We start from the raw sequence: 16,221 nt of genomic DNA, 5'->3' as shown, positions 1-16,221 counted from the left end.
ACTACTTCAGCCTTTTAAAAATGTCACCACATCCCAACGGCCTTATAAATCTCCAAGAATTATACTTTAACCTAATTGCAGAGATAAGTATGAATAATTCACATTAATGACTTGGACGAATGGTGGAGGCCTACTTCACATTAGAAGAGCTCCTCCTGAGCCAGAATAGCTCACACCATTATGCTGACACAGCTTCAAATATGACATCTAAAAATTTTATAGTCCTTAAAAAACACACTCAAAATGGCCTCCATGAAAATAGGTTCATATACATAAGCCTTTTTATAATATGAGCTTATAACTAAGCAGCTTACACAGCTTTTGTACTGTTCTCATGCAGTGTGTTTTAACTAAAAATCAAGTTACAGTGAAGTTCCAGTGAAGACAGAGTCGGCATAAGGGTGAACATTTACTTTTACCTTTTCTTTAACTTCACTGTTCTGCCTTAATTCGGGCATAATTCAGCTAAACACTAACAGGTGGAGCAGCAGGTAGGTGTTGCAGTCACAGAGCTCCAAGGACCTGGAGGTTGCGGGTTCGATTCCCACTCCGAGTGACTGTCTGTGAGGAGTGTGGTGTGTTCTCCCTGTGTCTGCTTGGGTTTCCTCCGGGTGACTGTCTGTGAAGAGTGTGGTGCGTTCTCCCTGTGTCCGCGTGGGTTTCCTCTGGGTGACTGTCTGTGAGGAGTGTGGTGCGTTCTCCCTGTGTCCGCGTGGGTTTCCTCCGGGTGACTGTCTGTGGGGAGTGTGGTGTGTTCTCCGTGAGTCTGCGTGGGTTTCCTCCGGGTGACTGTCTGTGGGGAGTGTGGTGCGTTCTCCCCGTGTCCGCGTGGGTTTCCTCCGGGTGACTGTCTGTGAGGAGTGTGGTGCGTTCTCCCTGTGTCCGCGTGGGTTTCCTCCGGGTGACTGTCTGTGGGGAGTGTGGTGCGCTCTCCCTGTGTCCGCGTGGGTTTCCTCCGGGTGACTGTCTGTGGGGAGTGTGGTGCGTTCTCCCCGTGTCCGCGTGGGTTTCCTCTGGGTGACTGTCTGTGAGGAGTGTGGTGCGTTCTCCCTGTGTCCGCGTGGGTTTCCTCCGGGTGACTGTCTGTGGGGAGTGTGGTGCGTTCTCCCCGTGTCCGCGTGGGTTTCCTCCGGGTGACTGTCTGTGAGGAGTGTGGTGCGTTCTCCCTGTGTCTGCGTGGGTTTCCTCCGGGTGACTGTCTGTGAGGAGTGTGGTGTGTTCTCCCTGTGTCTGCTTGGGTTTCCTCCGGGTGACTGTCTGTGAAGAGTGTGGTGCGTTCTCCCTGTGTCCGCGTGGGTTTCCTCTGGGTGACTGTCTGTGAGGAGTGTGGTGCGTTCTCCCTGTGTCCGCGTGGGTTTCCTCCGGGTGACTGTCTGTGGGGAGTGTGGTGTGTTCTCCGTGAGTCTGCGTGGGTTTCCTCCGGGTGACTGTCTGTGGGGAGTGTGGTGCGTTCTCCCCGTGTCCGCGTGGGTTTCCTCCGGGTGACTGTCTGTGAGGAGTGTGGTGCGTTCTCCCTGTGTCCGCGTGGGTTTCCTCCGGGTGACTGTCTGTGGGGAGTGTGGTGCGCTCTCCCTGTGTCCGCGTGGGTTTCCTCCGGGTGACTGTCTGTGGGGAGTGTGGTGCGTTCTCCCCGTGTCCGCGTGGGTTTCCTCCGGGTGACTGTCTGTGAGGAGTGTGGTGCGTTCTCCCTGTGTCTGCGTGGGTTTCCTCCGGGTGACTGTCTGTGAGGAGTGTGGTGTGTTCTCCCTGTGTCTGTGTGGGTTTCCTCCGGGTGCTCCGGTTTCCTCCCACAGTCCAAAAACACACGTTGGTAGGTGGATTGGTGACTCAAAAGTGTGAGTGTCTGAGTGTTTGAACACGAGTGGGTAAACTGATTTGGACTGCAAACGTCTGTGCAGCTTGCTCAGCATACATGTTCTTCTTTATACATTACTGTGATATTACTTTATAACATTTTACCTAAAACAACAACAAGAAACCATATCATCACCATGACCAGACAAATAATATTGTCATGGCCTTGGAAGATGGGCATTGAGACACAGCCATGCTGCAAACAAACAAAGCCTTAATGTGCTCAAAACCGCATAAGTGCAGAAAAGAAGCAAGGGAACAGTATTTTGGATTTGGTGTGTGTCAATGTCCAGCAGATCCCTTATTAACCACCACTCTCATTGAGAATTTTGTGGTGGTTAATAAGGGATAATTCTGGCTTAAAACTATAAAAATATTTAATATTACAACAGCTGTCTTAGACCAAACTGGAATATCTAAATCCAGAAACTAGAGGGCAGAATTAATGACTGTAAATAAGCCTTATTAGAGATTAATACTTGGGTATTTGTATTTTTAAATTGGCTTTAGTGTGCCTTTAAGTGATTTATAATTAGCAATGTCGTCGTGTTCAGTTTGAGGTGAGTTCCTGTGTGTGGCGCCCTGTGACTGAGCGTTGTGTAGAGTGACCACCTCAGAACCCACAGACACTCAAAGCTCTAAGCAACACGAACAGTGTGTACCCGGTCCCTGAGGTCGGTGTGTGTGTTTGAGGGAGTTTGAGAGTTTCGAGTGTGAGGAGGATGAAGGCCGTGGACTGGTTGACTGTGTCGTGCTGTGTGCTGTGTTTGGGAGCAATAGTAGGAGGTGAGTTATTAACAGTAGATAGTAAAGTGTGGTAAACCCGAGTTAGCGTTGGTGTGTGCGGCTAGAGCCGTTTCAAACACAGATAAACACTGCGGACTAATAAACTGCCTCAAACACCTCACTTAACGGTCATTTAAACACGCATGCGCTCTTTAACCCTGTAACATTTAAGATTTTAAATTGAGGAAATAATGAGTAACAACATTTACACTGCTGCATGATTCATGTAAAAAAAAAAAATAAATAAATCATTAAATAAAATAAAAACGTATAAATGGGTGACTAAAATCGCCGTGTCATTTAATTTTACTAACATTTCCCACGTGATCAATACGTCACTCACATATTATTTCTGTCTCTGGACCCTTTCTGGGTAGCATTCAGATACTTTCTACCATTTACTATTTGACCATAGCTTTATAATGAATATAACTCTCTAATAATCATTACTTAGAATGTAATAATGAATTAAGGTCTTAGACTTAAATCACATTAAAAAGTACTCACATACTCCGCTGTTCTCTGGTTTGTTTACGTTCAGAAGCCCAACCGTCATTTTTTAAGGTGGAGCTGTGTGTTTGAGGGAAAAAATACAGTTGATTCTTTCATGTGTGAAGCTGAACTTATAAGTTTTTATTCACTGTTTGAATTACCACAGAAACTCATTTGTAACTCAGGTTTTGTTGAATTGAATTGATCTTGAATTTAGAGTCATTTCCACCTTAAGTAATTAGATGGCGTTAAGACCTCTAGATGGCGTTTCTCTGCTCTGATCCTAGCTTATGGCACTCAAACCCTTTTCTGTATTTTTTACCCATTTACACTAGGGTTTCATAAACACTTCAGACCTGTTTGCAGCACCCAAACAGACTTGAGAGCCTTGAAGAAACTTTTGAATTTTATAAAAAAAATGTTGTATTTAATTAAAATTGTGGACATCACTTTTAATAAATTATTATATAATGCTTTTCAAAAAGTGATTATCCCCACAGAAAATGTAGTGCAGGACTAGACTAGATCCTGTGTTTTGGAAGTGACCCATGTCAGTATTTCATGGATTAAGCCCAGTACTCCAACGTCCAAAAAACACAGAGACACTCAAAGATCCAATTCTATGAGTTTTATTTTTCCTGACAGAAAATAGCAGAGACTTGAACGGCCGAGACGGGTTTACTCCAGGAAGCGTAGTCAGGGAAAGCGTGGGTTACACTGGGGAAGCAGAGTCCAGATAACCACCGAGGGGTTAGGCGACAGACGGGTCCTGGGGGGTGGGGGGGGCAGGCAGAGGTCCAGTTCAGGGTCGCGGTGGGTCCAGAGCCTACCTGGAATTTTTGGGCGCAAGGTGGGAATACACCCTGGAGGGGGTGCCAGTGCTTCACAGGACAACACACACACACACACACACCTACGGACACTTTTTGAGTCACCAATCCACCTACCAACGTGTGTTTTTGGCCTGTGGGAGGAAACTGGAGCACCCGGAGGAAACCCATGCAGACACAGAGAGAACACACCAAACTCCTCACAGACAGACAGTCACCCGGAGGAAACCCACGCAGACACAGGGAGAAAACACCACACTCCTCACACGCAGACACAGGGAGAACACACCACACTCCTCACAGACAGTCACCTGGAGGAAACTCACGCAGACACAGAGAGAACACACCACACTCCTCACAGACAGTCACCTGGAGGAAACCCACACAGACACAGGGAGAACACACCACACTCCTCACAGACAGTCACCCGGAGGAAACCCACACAGACACAGGGAGAACACACCACACTCCTCACAGACAGTCACCCGAAGGAAACCCATGCTGACACAGGGAGAACTCACCACACTCCTCACAGACAAGTCACCTGGAGGAAACCCACACAGACACAGGGAGAACACACCACACTCCTCACAGACAGTCACCCGGAGGAAACCCACACAGACACAGGGAGAACACACCACACTCCTCACAGACAGTCACCCGGAGGAAACCCATGCTGACACAGGGAGAACTCACCACACTCCTCACAGACAGTCACCCGGAGGAAACCCATGCTGACACAGGGAGAACACACCACACTCCTCACAGACAGTCACCCGGAGGAAACCCACGCAGACACAGGGAGAACACACCACACTCCTCACAGACAGTCACCCGGAGGAAACCCATGCTGACACAGGGAGAACACACCACACTCCTCCCAGACAGTCACCCGGAAGAAACCCACACAGACACAGGGAGAACACACCACACTCCTCACAGACAGTCACCCGGAGGAAACCTACACAGACACAGGGAGAACACACCACACTCCTCACAGACAGTCACCCGGAGGAAACCCACACAGACACAGGGAGAACACACCACACTCCTCACAGACAGTCACCCGGAGGAAACCCACACAGACACAGGGAGAACACACCACACTCCTCACAGACAGTCACCCGGAGGAAACCTACACAGACACAGAGAGAACACACCACACTCCTCACAGACAGTCACCCGGAGGAAACCCACACAGACACAGATTTGGACACTACAAATATACACAGGGATTTGGGTCCAGATATTGTTCTTTTAGAATGCTGAAAGTTCTAATAAACTGAAAAGTCAAACATGGGAATATTTATATAAAACACATTTCCAGTTCTTCCGTATTTTGTAGAGAAAATGCATTTCCTTTTACCTGAGAATCTCCTCTCAGAATAGTGCAGGACTGGGCTTTATCGTTCTATTGGAAATTAATCATTAGATTAGGGTTCTGACTTATTTAAAGGGGCTGTAGGTTTCTACACACAATCATTAGACAATAAAATTAATTGATGCCTTCTAAATATTTCCCAAATATTCTCAACAACAATATGGGCCTCAGTCTTAAGGCTGGTGCAGTAGAAAAAAAAAGAATAATATTTACAATGACAGTTTATGATATCCCCTCATTCTGTCATATAGGGTCCCAAACAGTCTGTAACCCAAAGTTCCAGATTTGTAATTCGTGTCTGAGGAAGGAGGATTGTCAAACTGCATTCAAATGTCATGAGAAAGGTATCTCACGCTCATGAGTGGGAAGGGCAAAGTGTGATGACAAAAATGCCTTTCTTATTGACAAAGCTTGATCTAACACTGAAACCTAACCTTTCAATGAGGTAAAATGATTCCAATATAAAAACTCACTGTAAATGTCAGAGACCTGCGGGCTGTAATAAACCTCCTGTCTTTCAGAATTACACACTTGATGGAATCTTCAAACTACCACACAGGCACGATTTCTCCGATCAGTCTTAACTTTGTGAAGATAAATGTTGAAATGTTGTGTTTACTCTACTCCTTTTTACTTTGCAATTTACTTTCATTGTTTAACATAACAGTTCTAATCATATTAACGATATGTGCCCCACTCCGGTGCTTCTCAAAAACAGATTTTGAACTAAACAGTTTTTCTTTCTGTTTCTGGTTCCAGGAAAGAAATTCCAATTCCAATTTATTCCAATTTGTTTTTTATTATGATTAATTATATTGCAAAAATAACAAATGTCTTTGGCTCAGCTGGATGTCAGTGATCATGGAGGCTATTGGCAATTTGAAATAATAAAAAATATTTTTTAATTGTTTGAAAAAATAGGGGGCGGCACGGTGGCGCAGCAGGTAGGTGTCGCAGTCACACAGCTCCAGGGTCCTGGAGGTTGTGGGTTCGATTCCCGTTCCGGGTGACTGTCTGTGAGGAGTGTGGTGTGTTCTCTCTGTGTCTGCGTGGGTTTCCTCCGGGTGACTGTCTGTGAGGAGTGTGGTGTGTTCTCCCTGTGTCCGCGTGGGTTTCCTCCAGGTGACTGTCTGTGAGGAGTGGGGTTTTTTTTTATCTCTGTGTTCCCAGAGGCTTTAAGTAAAGTGCTTCACTTAAAAATGGCTCATTTTAAAGTTTTATTTTTTTTAAGGAGATACACCCTGACAGTTATACCAAATTGTGCCAGTGTCTCCTCAAACTGAAGAGACAAGGCTTTTACTTTATATATTTTAAGAGAAAGCTCTTAACACACTTATGACAATAGTTTATCATTGCACACTCATTATAACTCAGTAATTCATAATTTATACTGCTCTTTGTTTATTTACTGCTATTTGTTTTTTCGTGTACCAGAGAAGTACACAGTGGAACCTCTACTAACAAACCGGGCATTTGAATCTTTTTGCCTCCACCAACGAACCACGACTCTAGAAACGAACCCGAGCCTCCTCCGAGCCGGCAGCTGGAAATGTCCACTGACCCCAATAGGTGAGTCTCCCAGCGCCCCCAGACTTGAGTGAGCTTTTAAGATTAGCACATTGTAGCTTTAGCAATTTAGCATTAGTGTAAATAGCAGACATCGAAATTCGTGCTAAGTTAAGCCGTATCTACGCTTCGTCTCCTCACATTCACCGCCTACCCCCGTTATTCCACCCACCCCCCACCTCCCGTCATACAGCCAGTGCCTGTGTTACTCCTCCAGCCAGTCGTCACGTCTTCAAGGTAGCGATGTGTAACCACTTACAACTTTATTATTTCTTTTTTATTACTGTTACCATTGTATTTCTCTTTTATTTTTAGTAACGCTACATGTATTTTTTACTAATTTGAGAGTGTAGTAAACATATATCAGCGCAAAAAGGGTGACTTTCGGGGTGGGGGCTGGAACACATTAATTGCTTTTCCATTATTTTAAATGGGGAAAATTGACTCGAGAAACGAACTTTTCCACTTACGAACCGGGTCACGGAACGTATCAAGTTCGTAAGTAGAGGTTCCACTGTACGCTCCTCCACTGCCACCTTCTGCACTGTTACTTTCGACCTGTCAATCCGTAGAGCTGCTTTGTGACTGCACCAGTCATAAAACTAGCAATTAATATAAATAGAACAGATATTATATTCAATCATCAGTATAAGAAAATAGGTGTAAGTGAACATTTTTCCCTGAAGTTTGTCCTTTTTTTCTGTCCTGTTTCTGTCCTGACAGTGAAATATGCTCAGAGTAAATTGCTTAATTAACTTAAATCCAGAATCAGCAACTACTCAAATGAGTAGTTAATTTAGAGATGTTGTGGAAAGGTTAATTGTGGCAATTATTCCTCGGCCTCTGAGCGGCTCATCTGAGGGAAACTCACAGCGCCAGATGGCGTTACTCTGTAAGGCCTCATTTATTTTCAAATGCTGTGTTTCATCCAAAAAATGTTTTGACCGTTTTCATTTACCTCGTCTTTTTATCTCTCCCTCGCTGATATCTGATAGTCTTCAGTTCTTTGGGGGTTTTTGGTTTGTGTTCAGGGTTCACTTTAAACACTCTTATGCTCAAAGGGCACTTGGCCTGGGCATTCCTAAAAGACTAAAGCTGTTGAAAATATTTGTAGTGTGGCAGTATCCAGCAGCAGCTTGCCTTGGCAGTTGCTAATGGAGGTGGTGTGTGGGGTGATGCTTGTCATTTGTTATTGTCAGTGCAGATCCTGCAGGGGCCATGGCTCGGAGAGAGTTGATGAATGTGGCGGCGACAAAAGTGGCGCTTATAAATGCTTCTAACCTTCGAAAGGTGGGAAACAGGAGTGATGCATAAAAACATCAGAGTCATTAGCCTTATGGAGCTAAAATTGAGGTTCCATCAAAGACCGTGCATGCTCGGGTGCATAATAAACGCGTCTGGCTTTTCCTGGCCTCTGTCATCTTTACTATCAAACCTTGTAGGTATTTTTTTTAGAAGTGTGTTGTGAAGTGATCAGTGACAAAGACTCTTTTCTTTATATTCTTTGACTACAACATAGATTTGGATAATGTTTATTGTAAATACACTCACATCTAGACACTTTTTGCATACTCAGTGCAACTATCAACATATGTTTTTGGGCTGTGGAAGGAAACTAAAGCAGCTTAAGGACACCCACACAGACATAGGGAGAAAACTCCAAACTCCTCACAGACAGTGACTGGAATGACCACGCACTGCATGTATAAATTTAAACACTAGCTGAAACAATAGCCCATACATATTTAAAAAATAACAAAGAATATGGAATGAATTTTGTTTATTTTAACTTTAAATTTGCTCTAATGAACTCAGTCTCAATTCCTCCTATTAGCCAGAATTGCTAGTGTGAATGTGGTCATGGTCCAAATTCGTTCATGTTCAAACATTTAGCACTGTTTTTGCAATTAAAGGTTTATTTATTGTGCGGCACGGTGGCGCAGCAGGTAGGTGTTGCAGTCACACAGCTCCAGGGACCTGGAGGTTGTGGGTTCGATTTCCCGCTCCGGGTGACTGTCTGTGAGGAGTGTGGTGTGTTCTCTCTGTGTCTGCGTGGGTTTCCTCCGGGTGACTGTCTGTGAGGAGTGTGGTGTGTTCTCCCTGTGTCTGCGTGGGTTTCCTCCGGGTGACTGTCTGTGAGGAGTGTGGTGTGTTCTCCCTGTGTCTGCGTGGGTTTCCTCTGGGTGACTGTCTGTGAGGAGTGTGGTGTGTTCTCTCTGTGTCTGCGTGGGTTTCCTCCGGGTGACTGTCTGTGAGGAGTGTGGTGTGTTCTCCCTGTGTCTGCGTGGGTTTCCTCTGGGTGACTGTCTGTGAGGAGTGTGGTGTGTTCTCTCTGTGTCTGCGTGGGTTTCCTCCGGGTGACTGTCTGTGAGGAGTGTGGTGTGTTCTCCCTGTGTCTGCGTGGGTTTCCTCCGGGTGACTGTCTGTGAGGAGTGTGTTGTGTTCTCCCTGTGTCTGGGTGGGTTTCCTCTGGGTGTTCCTGTTTCCTCCCACGCTCCAAAAACACACGTTTGTAGGTGGATTGGTGACTCAAAAGTGTCCATAGGTGTAAGTGAATGTGTGAGTGTGTGTTGTCCTGTGAAGGACTAGCACCCCGTTCCAGGGTGTGTTCCTGCCTTGCATCCAGTGATTCTGAGTAGGCTCTGCACCCATTGCAACCCTAAACTGGATAAGTGGTTACAGAAAATGAAAGAGAGAGGTTTATTTACTGGTCTTGGCCGTTTTATTATATTTGAGGGGGAAAACGTAAAATTCTGTCTGATTTTTACCTGTGGATCTCTCTCTCACACAGATGCCTCAGAAGCAGAAAATGAACTGATGAAGAAACTTTTCTCTTCATATAATGTCAAAGTGCGGCCGGCAGAAACTCCAAAGGGCAAAGTGGTTGTGAGGATTGGCATGACCTTGTCATCGTTGCTAAGCCTGGTAGGCTCTCTCTCTCTTTCTCTCTCTCTCTCTGTCTCTCTCTCTCTCTCTCTCTCTCTCTCTCTTTCTCTCTCTCTCTCTCTCTCTCTCTCTTTGTCTCTCTCTCTCTCCCTGTTTCTCTCTCTCTTTGTCTCTCTCTCTGTCTCTCTCTCTGTTTCTTTATCTATCTCTCTCTATCTCTCTGTTTCTTTCTTTCTCTCTCTCTCTTTGTCTCTCTCTTGTCTCTCTCTCTCTCTCTCTGTCTCTCTCTTTCTCTCTCTCTCTGTCTCTCTCTCTCTCTGTCTTTCTCTCTGTCTCTTGTCTCTCACTTTCTGTTTCTTTCTCTCTCTCTCTCTCTCTCTCTCTCTCTCTCTCTTTGTCTCTCTCTCTTTGTGTCTCTCTGTCTTTCTCTCTGTGTCTCTCTGTGTCTCTCTGTTTCTCTCTCTCTCTGTGTGTGTACTACATTGTCTGTTGTAAGTTCAGCCATATTTCCAGTTAATGAACTAGATTTGGAACCATTCGGCGATGACCAGTGGTCCTCTTTTCCCTGGACAAGTCCCTTTTTGGGACCTAAAAATGCTTGTTAAAGAGGTCAGAGAGTTGAGAGCTGAACTGGGACACAGTCGCGCCGCTTCAGCGCTGTAGCTCCACCGTCCACCGCTGTGCAGCTCAGTGCTTTACTGGAGCCTCCAACAGAAACGTGTTGAACGTCGTTGAAGTAATATTTATCATAGTTTCTTCTTTATGTTTGGAGAATGTTTCTGTGACAGCCTTTTGTATTCTACTCTATATTTAACAAACAGAGTCATCTCTGTCCCTATAACGACACGAATACACGGACACGCCTCACCGTTACTGACTTTCTGACGAGTGAAGGACATCTGCACGGCTTTGTGTTTAACTTTATAGAAAACGGGGGAAATCTCCGGATCATTAAAGAACACCAGAGCGAGGCGTTACTCAAAATAAAGGAGTCTGTGAATGAATTACAGCAGCGTTTTATCAGTCGGACCCTTGTAGAAATGTAAGTCAGTAATAAATATCTAGTTCCAGCGAGGCCCTGATCCTTTATCGAGTGTAGATCACTGATAAAATGTAAAGGCGCTTGGTTTCAGAAATGTTCAAAAACTCAGATGTTAAACTGTTATCTTGTTGCTTTCTGGTAAATGAGGTGCTTTAACGTCGTCTAAACACGGTGCTTCGGTTTTGTAGCTTTGTGTGAACAGGAAATAACAGGCTTTCCATGATCTCACACACACTGTCAGCAACTGACAAGAGAAACTAGTTTATAGTTAGTTATTATTGGTTATTATTGTAAACAAAGGCATTGATATGAAGCACCAAAGCTTCTCCAGACCTTCCAATGACAAGGGGATGTATTTGGGGCTTTTCCTGTTTTTGAAACGCCAGAAAAACCTCTGTGACAATAGCTGTATGGCTAATAGCGGTCTTGTCAAGTTTCTCTTTGCTCTTGTTACTTTAAATATTATTTAATAATTTAGTTAAAACATTCAGTTGATGTTTAATTCGTTTTAATTGAAGTATTGTCCTATCAAATGACCTTTTCATAATCTAAAATGCTCTGAATCAAATCACTTAAGTTTTTACTGAAAAAGAACGGAAAGCTACTAAACGTTAGTTGCTTATTTGATGGAGATTTTGGGAACTTCCATTACAGGAAATAGACCATCCTTTCTTCCTCTCTGCTGTTCCTTTTTAAAGAACAATTCTGATCCATCCAATAGATGTTCTTGATTTTTAAGACCTGGACAAAGTGCTTCACAGCACTAACTGTATTTGGCTCAGCTGTTGTTGTTGTTGTGTGCATGTGTTTGGGTCTGTGTGTGTGTGTGTGTGTGAATCATCACAGAGCAGTTGGTCCAGATAGCAGTAGTCATAGTATACTCTACTTCCCTTCAGTAGATTTTAATAGCCGGTCTTGGATTTCACAAGCTTACGTACACACACACTGACAAATGTTTAGTCTCTCTCTCTCTCTCTCTCTCTCTCTCTCTCACTCTCTCTCTCTCTCTCTCTCTCTCTCTCTCTCTCTCTCTCTCTCTCATATTTACACATTCATCACATTCATAACCATCTAGTTGTTACTAGAGTTACTTGCTTTCATTCACTGGTGTTTAATGTTTTAATCGTAATTGATTTGGCTTTGAATAAAACCTATTATATTGTTTGTTTTCACATGAAATCATTCATCCCATTGTAAGTGCTTATCCAGTTCAGGGTCATGGTGGGTCTGAAGCCTGCCCGGAATCACTGTGGCCTGAGGGAGGGGGCTCAAGTGCTTCACAGGGGCAGCACACAGTCACTCACACATCACAGGAAATATATTTTTCAAATTGAACTGAAAATACTGTTGTATTTTTTAAAAAATAGCTTTAAATCAGTAGTAAATATAGTAAACGTATATTTAATTCGGTAAAATATAGTTTAACTGTTATTTTTCACAGTGACCCTGAACTGGATGAGCATTTACAGACAATGAATGAATGAATGAGTAACTGAATGAACTAGTGAATTGCCTCAGGTCCACCCTAATATGGGCCAGATATCAGGTGCGTTGTGGAGCAAATCTGGGGAAAATCAGCCGTCGGCTCTTTTCTGACCCACACAGCACATGCTGTAAACCAAGTGAAGCCTGGCTCATGACATTTGGCCTCTGTGTGGCCCACACAACACTTGCCAGTGCCATCTGTGTAGCCTTAAGTGCCATAAGTAAGACAGATTTGGCTCAAATGTGTGTAGAAGTTGGAATAGATTAGAAATCAGGGTGTAAGTCAGACTTACATGTTAATGATTATGCTTTATTTGGGGAGTATTTTCAAAGCTCTCAGGAAGTGTCACAGTGAGCGTGTATTTGAGAAATATAGCTGTTTGTAAAAGCAGAATTATGATATAATAAAGCAAAGGGTTATGGTCATATAAAGGCTTTATACTGTGATATGCCTTGACATTCTCCCCACTGTTCTCCTGCTCAGCTGGACTTTACAGTGTAGGGCGAATGAAGAACAATTACTCCCCTTTCCCAATATAAGTAGTCACATAGGGTATAGTGACCTATATAAGCTATTAAAAATAGATCTATGTGCTATTATTTCAGCATATGCAAAAAAATAGATAGATAAATAAATAAATAAATAAAACTCTGATTACCTCAAAATACTCGTGTAATACGGTGTGTACTAAAGACTCACCCAAGTTGTGATACATTACCTCCACGCTGTACCATCACAAATACCACAAGGAAATAAACTGTAAAAAACTGTGCTATTGCAGTGTGTGGTATTTATGTGGAAATGATGACTTCAAATAAAAAGGGTAGCAGTGGTGTGGATTGTTTTTTTGCTCTTGTGATTTTTATACATGGCTTTGATTGCATGTGTTAGATGGTTGTAGACATATACGTGTGATGGTAGTATCTTTAATGATCTTGTCCCCATACCCTGTGTGTGTGTGTGTGTGTGTCCTGTACTGGGGGCAGAGGCAGCTGTCTCTCAAACATTCCTGTGCTGGTTTTAAATAGAAGTGCTGCACTGCTCCCCTCATTTAAACAATCCCACCAGCCCCACTGCTCTGGTTACAGAGCTATACCCCTCCTCCCCATGGCACCAGAACACACTGCATTATGGGAGGAGAATTCCAAGCTGTTCCTGTCCCACTGGAGAACTTTCAGGCTGATAATCACTTCTACATACAAACCCACCAGTTCCAAATTCAATAGAAACACCCTAAACAACTGGTTTTCATATTTGAAGAATCTGATCCACCTGATTCACACTCAGGCTTGCAGCATAATTATGTATTTTTTAATACAAATACGCTTGTCATTGTCCTGTAGATAGATAACTTCACACATACTGTACACACATTGTGTAACTACACTTGTGAAGTATAAACAAAGTTATTCACTGTGAATTCATATGTAGTGTGTCCTACTAATAAATATTAGGTCTGTTAAGGTCCAGTTGTTCACAAAGAAGGTGATGGGACCAGACTTTCAGTCATTAATGCCTCTCAAAGCTATCTGACGGACTGCTACCATATGATTTGGGTACAAATATGTTAGATTAAAATTAATCATTTTTAAGTTACTTTATTTTACAAATATTGGTGATAGAAAGTAAAGTAACTTACATTAAGAGCTGTATTCATTCATTCATTATCTGTAACCCTTATCCAATTCAGGGTCGCGGTGGGTCCAGAGCCTACCTGGAATCATTGGGCGCAAGGCGGGAATACAACCTGGAGGGGGTGCCAGTCCTTCACAGGGCAACACACACACTCACACATTAACTCACACACTCACACCTACGGACACTTTTGAGTCGCCAATCCACCTACTAACGTGTGTTTTTGTACTGTTGGAGGAAACCGGAGCACCAGGAGGAAACCCACGCGGACACAGGGAGAACACATTAAGAGCTGTATGTTCATTAAAAAAATAAACTGGTCCATCACTACAACTGCTTCACACATTCAAAAGCAAAATCCGCTTTTTTTGACATTTTACTGAATGTAAGATTAAATGTTATTAAATTTCTCTTGAATATAGCAGTGTTATTATACATAAAACATTATTTTGAGTAGACCATAAATATTACAGTAAATATGGTTCAATATTTATGTAATATTTTGTATAATTTGTGTATTATTATCTTCCAGATGACATATTGGGGACTAAAACATTATTGGAAAAAAAATTCATTCATTCATTCATTATCTGTAAGCGCTTATCCAATTCAGGGTCGCGGTGGGTCCAGAGCCTACCTGGAATCGTTGGGCACAAGGCGGGAATACACCCTGGAGGGGGCGCCAGTCCTTCACAGGGCAACACACACTCACACCTACAGACACTTTTTTTGAGTCGCCAATCCACCTACCAACGGAGGAAACCCACGCAGACACAGGGAGAACACACCACACTCCTCACAGACAGTCACCCGGAGGAAACCCACGCAGACACAGGGAGAACACACCACACTCCTCACAGACAGTCACCTGGAGGAAACCCACACAGACACAGGGAGAACACACCACACTCCTCACAGACAGTCACCCGGAGGAAACCCACACAGACACAGGGAGAACACACCACACTCCTCACAGACAGTCACCCGGAGGAAACCCACGCAGACACAGGGAGAACACACCACACTCCTCACAGACAGTCACCCGGAGGAAACCCACGCAGACACAGGGAGAACACACCACACTCCTCACAGACAGTCACCTGGAGGAAACCCACACAGACACAGGGAGAACACACCACACTCCTCACAGACAGTCACCCGGAGGAAACCCACACAGACACAGGGAGAACACACCAAACTCCTCACAGACAGTCACCCGGAGGAAACCCACGCAGACACAGAGAGAACACACCAAACTCCACACAGACAGTCACCCGGAACGGGAATCGAACCCACAACCTCCAGATCCCTGGAGCTGTGTGACTGGGACACCTACCTGCTGCGCCACCGTGCCGCCCTGGAAAGAAAATAATATTGCAATTTGCTCTAAAATAGTCTTGAAAAAAAAAAAACCTTATCTAGTTCTCCTTTAAAACATTAGCAATGGTTTTAATAACATAGCCTCTGTTAAAATTGAATGAATGTTATAGTATGTTCCTGCTCATTTGTTTTCTTTTCCCACCACAGAACATGAAAGATGAAGAGATGAACACCATAGTGATCATGAACCTGGTGAGTGCTGATTCGCTGTTTTCTGCATCAAGAGTAGAAAAGAGCAACCCTCTGTAAACGACAAATGCAACTGGATTATCATATGATATTCATTATTTGTGGAATTTGTTTAAGGCTGGCATCTGAAACACCACGGTTTACCAGGCCAGTGTGTCAGAACAACACATGCACACATCTATTATCCAGAAGCAATGAATGCTAGAAACAATAAAGGACATACAACGTAAAATTAAAGATTATGCAGATGTCTCAGATATTATTTACAGACAAATGCACAGAGAAGTTGCCCCCAGAGAATTATTAATGGCACAAGGAGACACATTTGAAATAATACGATGAAATGATGAACTGGTTAGATTCTCATTTCCAGGATGTTGCACTTTTTGTTCTTGCTTACCTTCTCTGTTTGTGTTGTCTGCTGATTGGACCTTACCTCGGAAATAAAGACTGTTGCTTGTCTGGTGTTTAGTGAGTGGAAGCTTGTGCTATATGAGCAGAGGAACTGTATTCAGTATCCCAATATGTTTGATAAGGATTAGGGTGACGTCTATGATCTAGAATGAATGGTTGAATGCAATCAAATCCTCAATGTAATGTTCCGACAAGAGGATGTTACAGCAGCAAAGAGAGAACAAGTTTTCTGTTAAAGGCTAAGTACCACTTAATGGTCCTCCATGAATATTTCACATTA

The 16,221-nt window shown here is 43.7% G+C and overlaps 1 protein-coding gene across 1 annotated transcript in view; it reads left to right on the top strand.

Moving 5' to 3' along the window:
- The first annotated feature begins 2,428 nt into the window (after nt 1-2,428).
- chrnb1 (cholinergic receptor, nicotinic, beta 1 (muscle)) overlaps nt 2,429-16,221 on the top strand; it is a 39,495-nt gene continuing 25,702 nt past the window's right edge. The window contains exons 1-3 of the mRNA XM_066680757.1: nt 2,429-2,640; nt 9,701-9,834; nt 15,486-15,530. Coding sequence (XP_066536854.1) covers nt 2,577-2,640; nt 9,701-9,834; nt 15,486-15,530 — 243 coding nt within the window. The 5' untranslated portion in view covers nt 2,429-2,576. The remainder of the gene's footprint in view (nt 2,641-9,700; nt 9,835-15,485; nt 15,531-16,221) is intronic.

Source organism: Hoplias malabaricus, chromosome 9 (assembly GCF_029633855.1).
Source record: "Hoplias malabaricus isolate fHopMal1 chromosome 9, fHopMal1.hap1, whole genome shotgun sequence".
NCBI classification, from domain to species: Eukaryota; Metazoa; Chordata; class Actinopteri; order Characiformes; family Erythrinidae; genus Hoplias; species Hoplias malabaricus.
The sequence above is the reverse complement of the archived record's forward strand: the minus strand, read 5'-3'. Positions and strand labels throughout refer to the sequence as shown.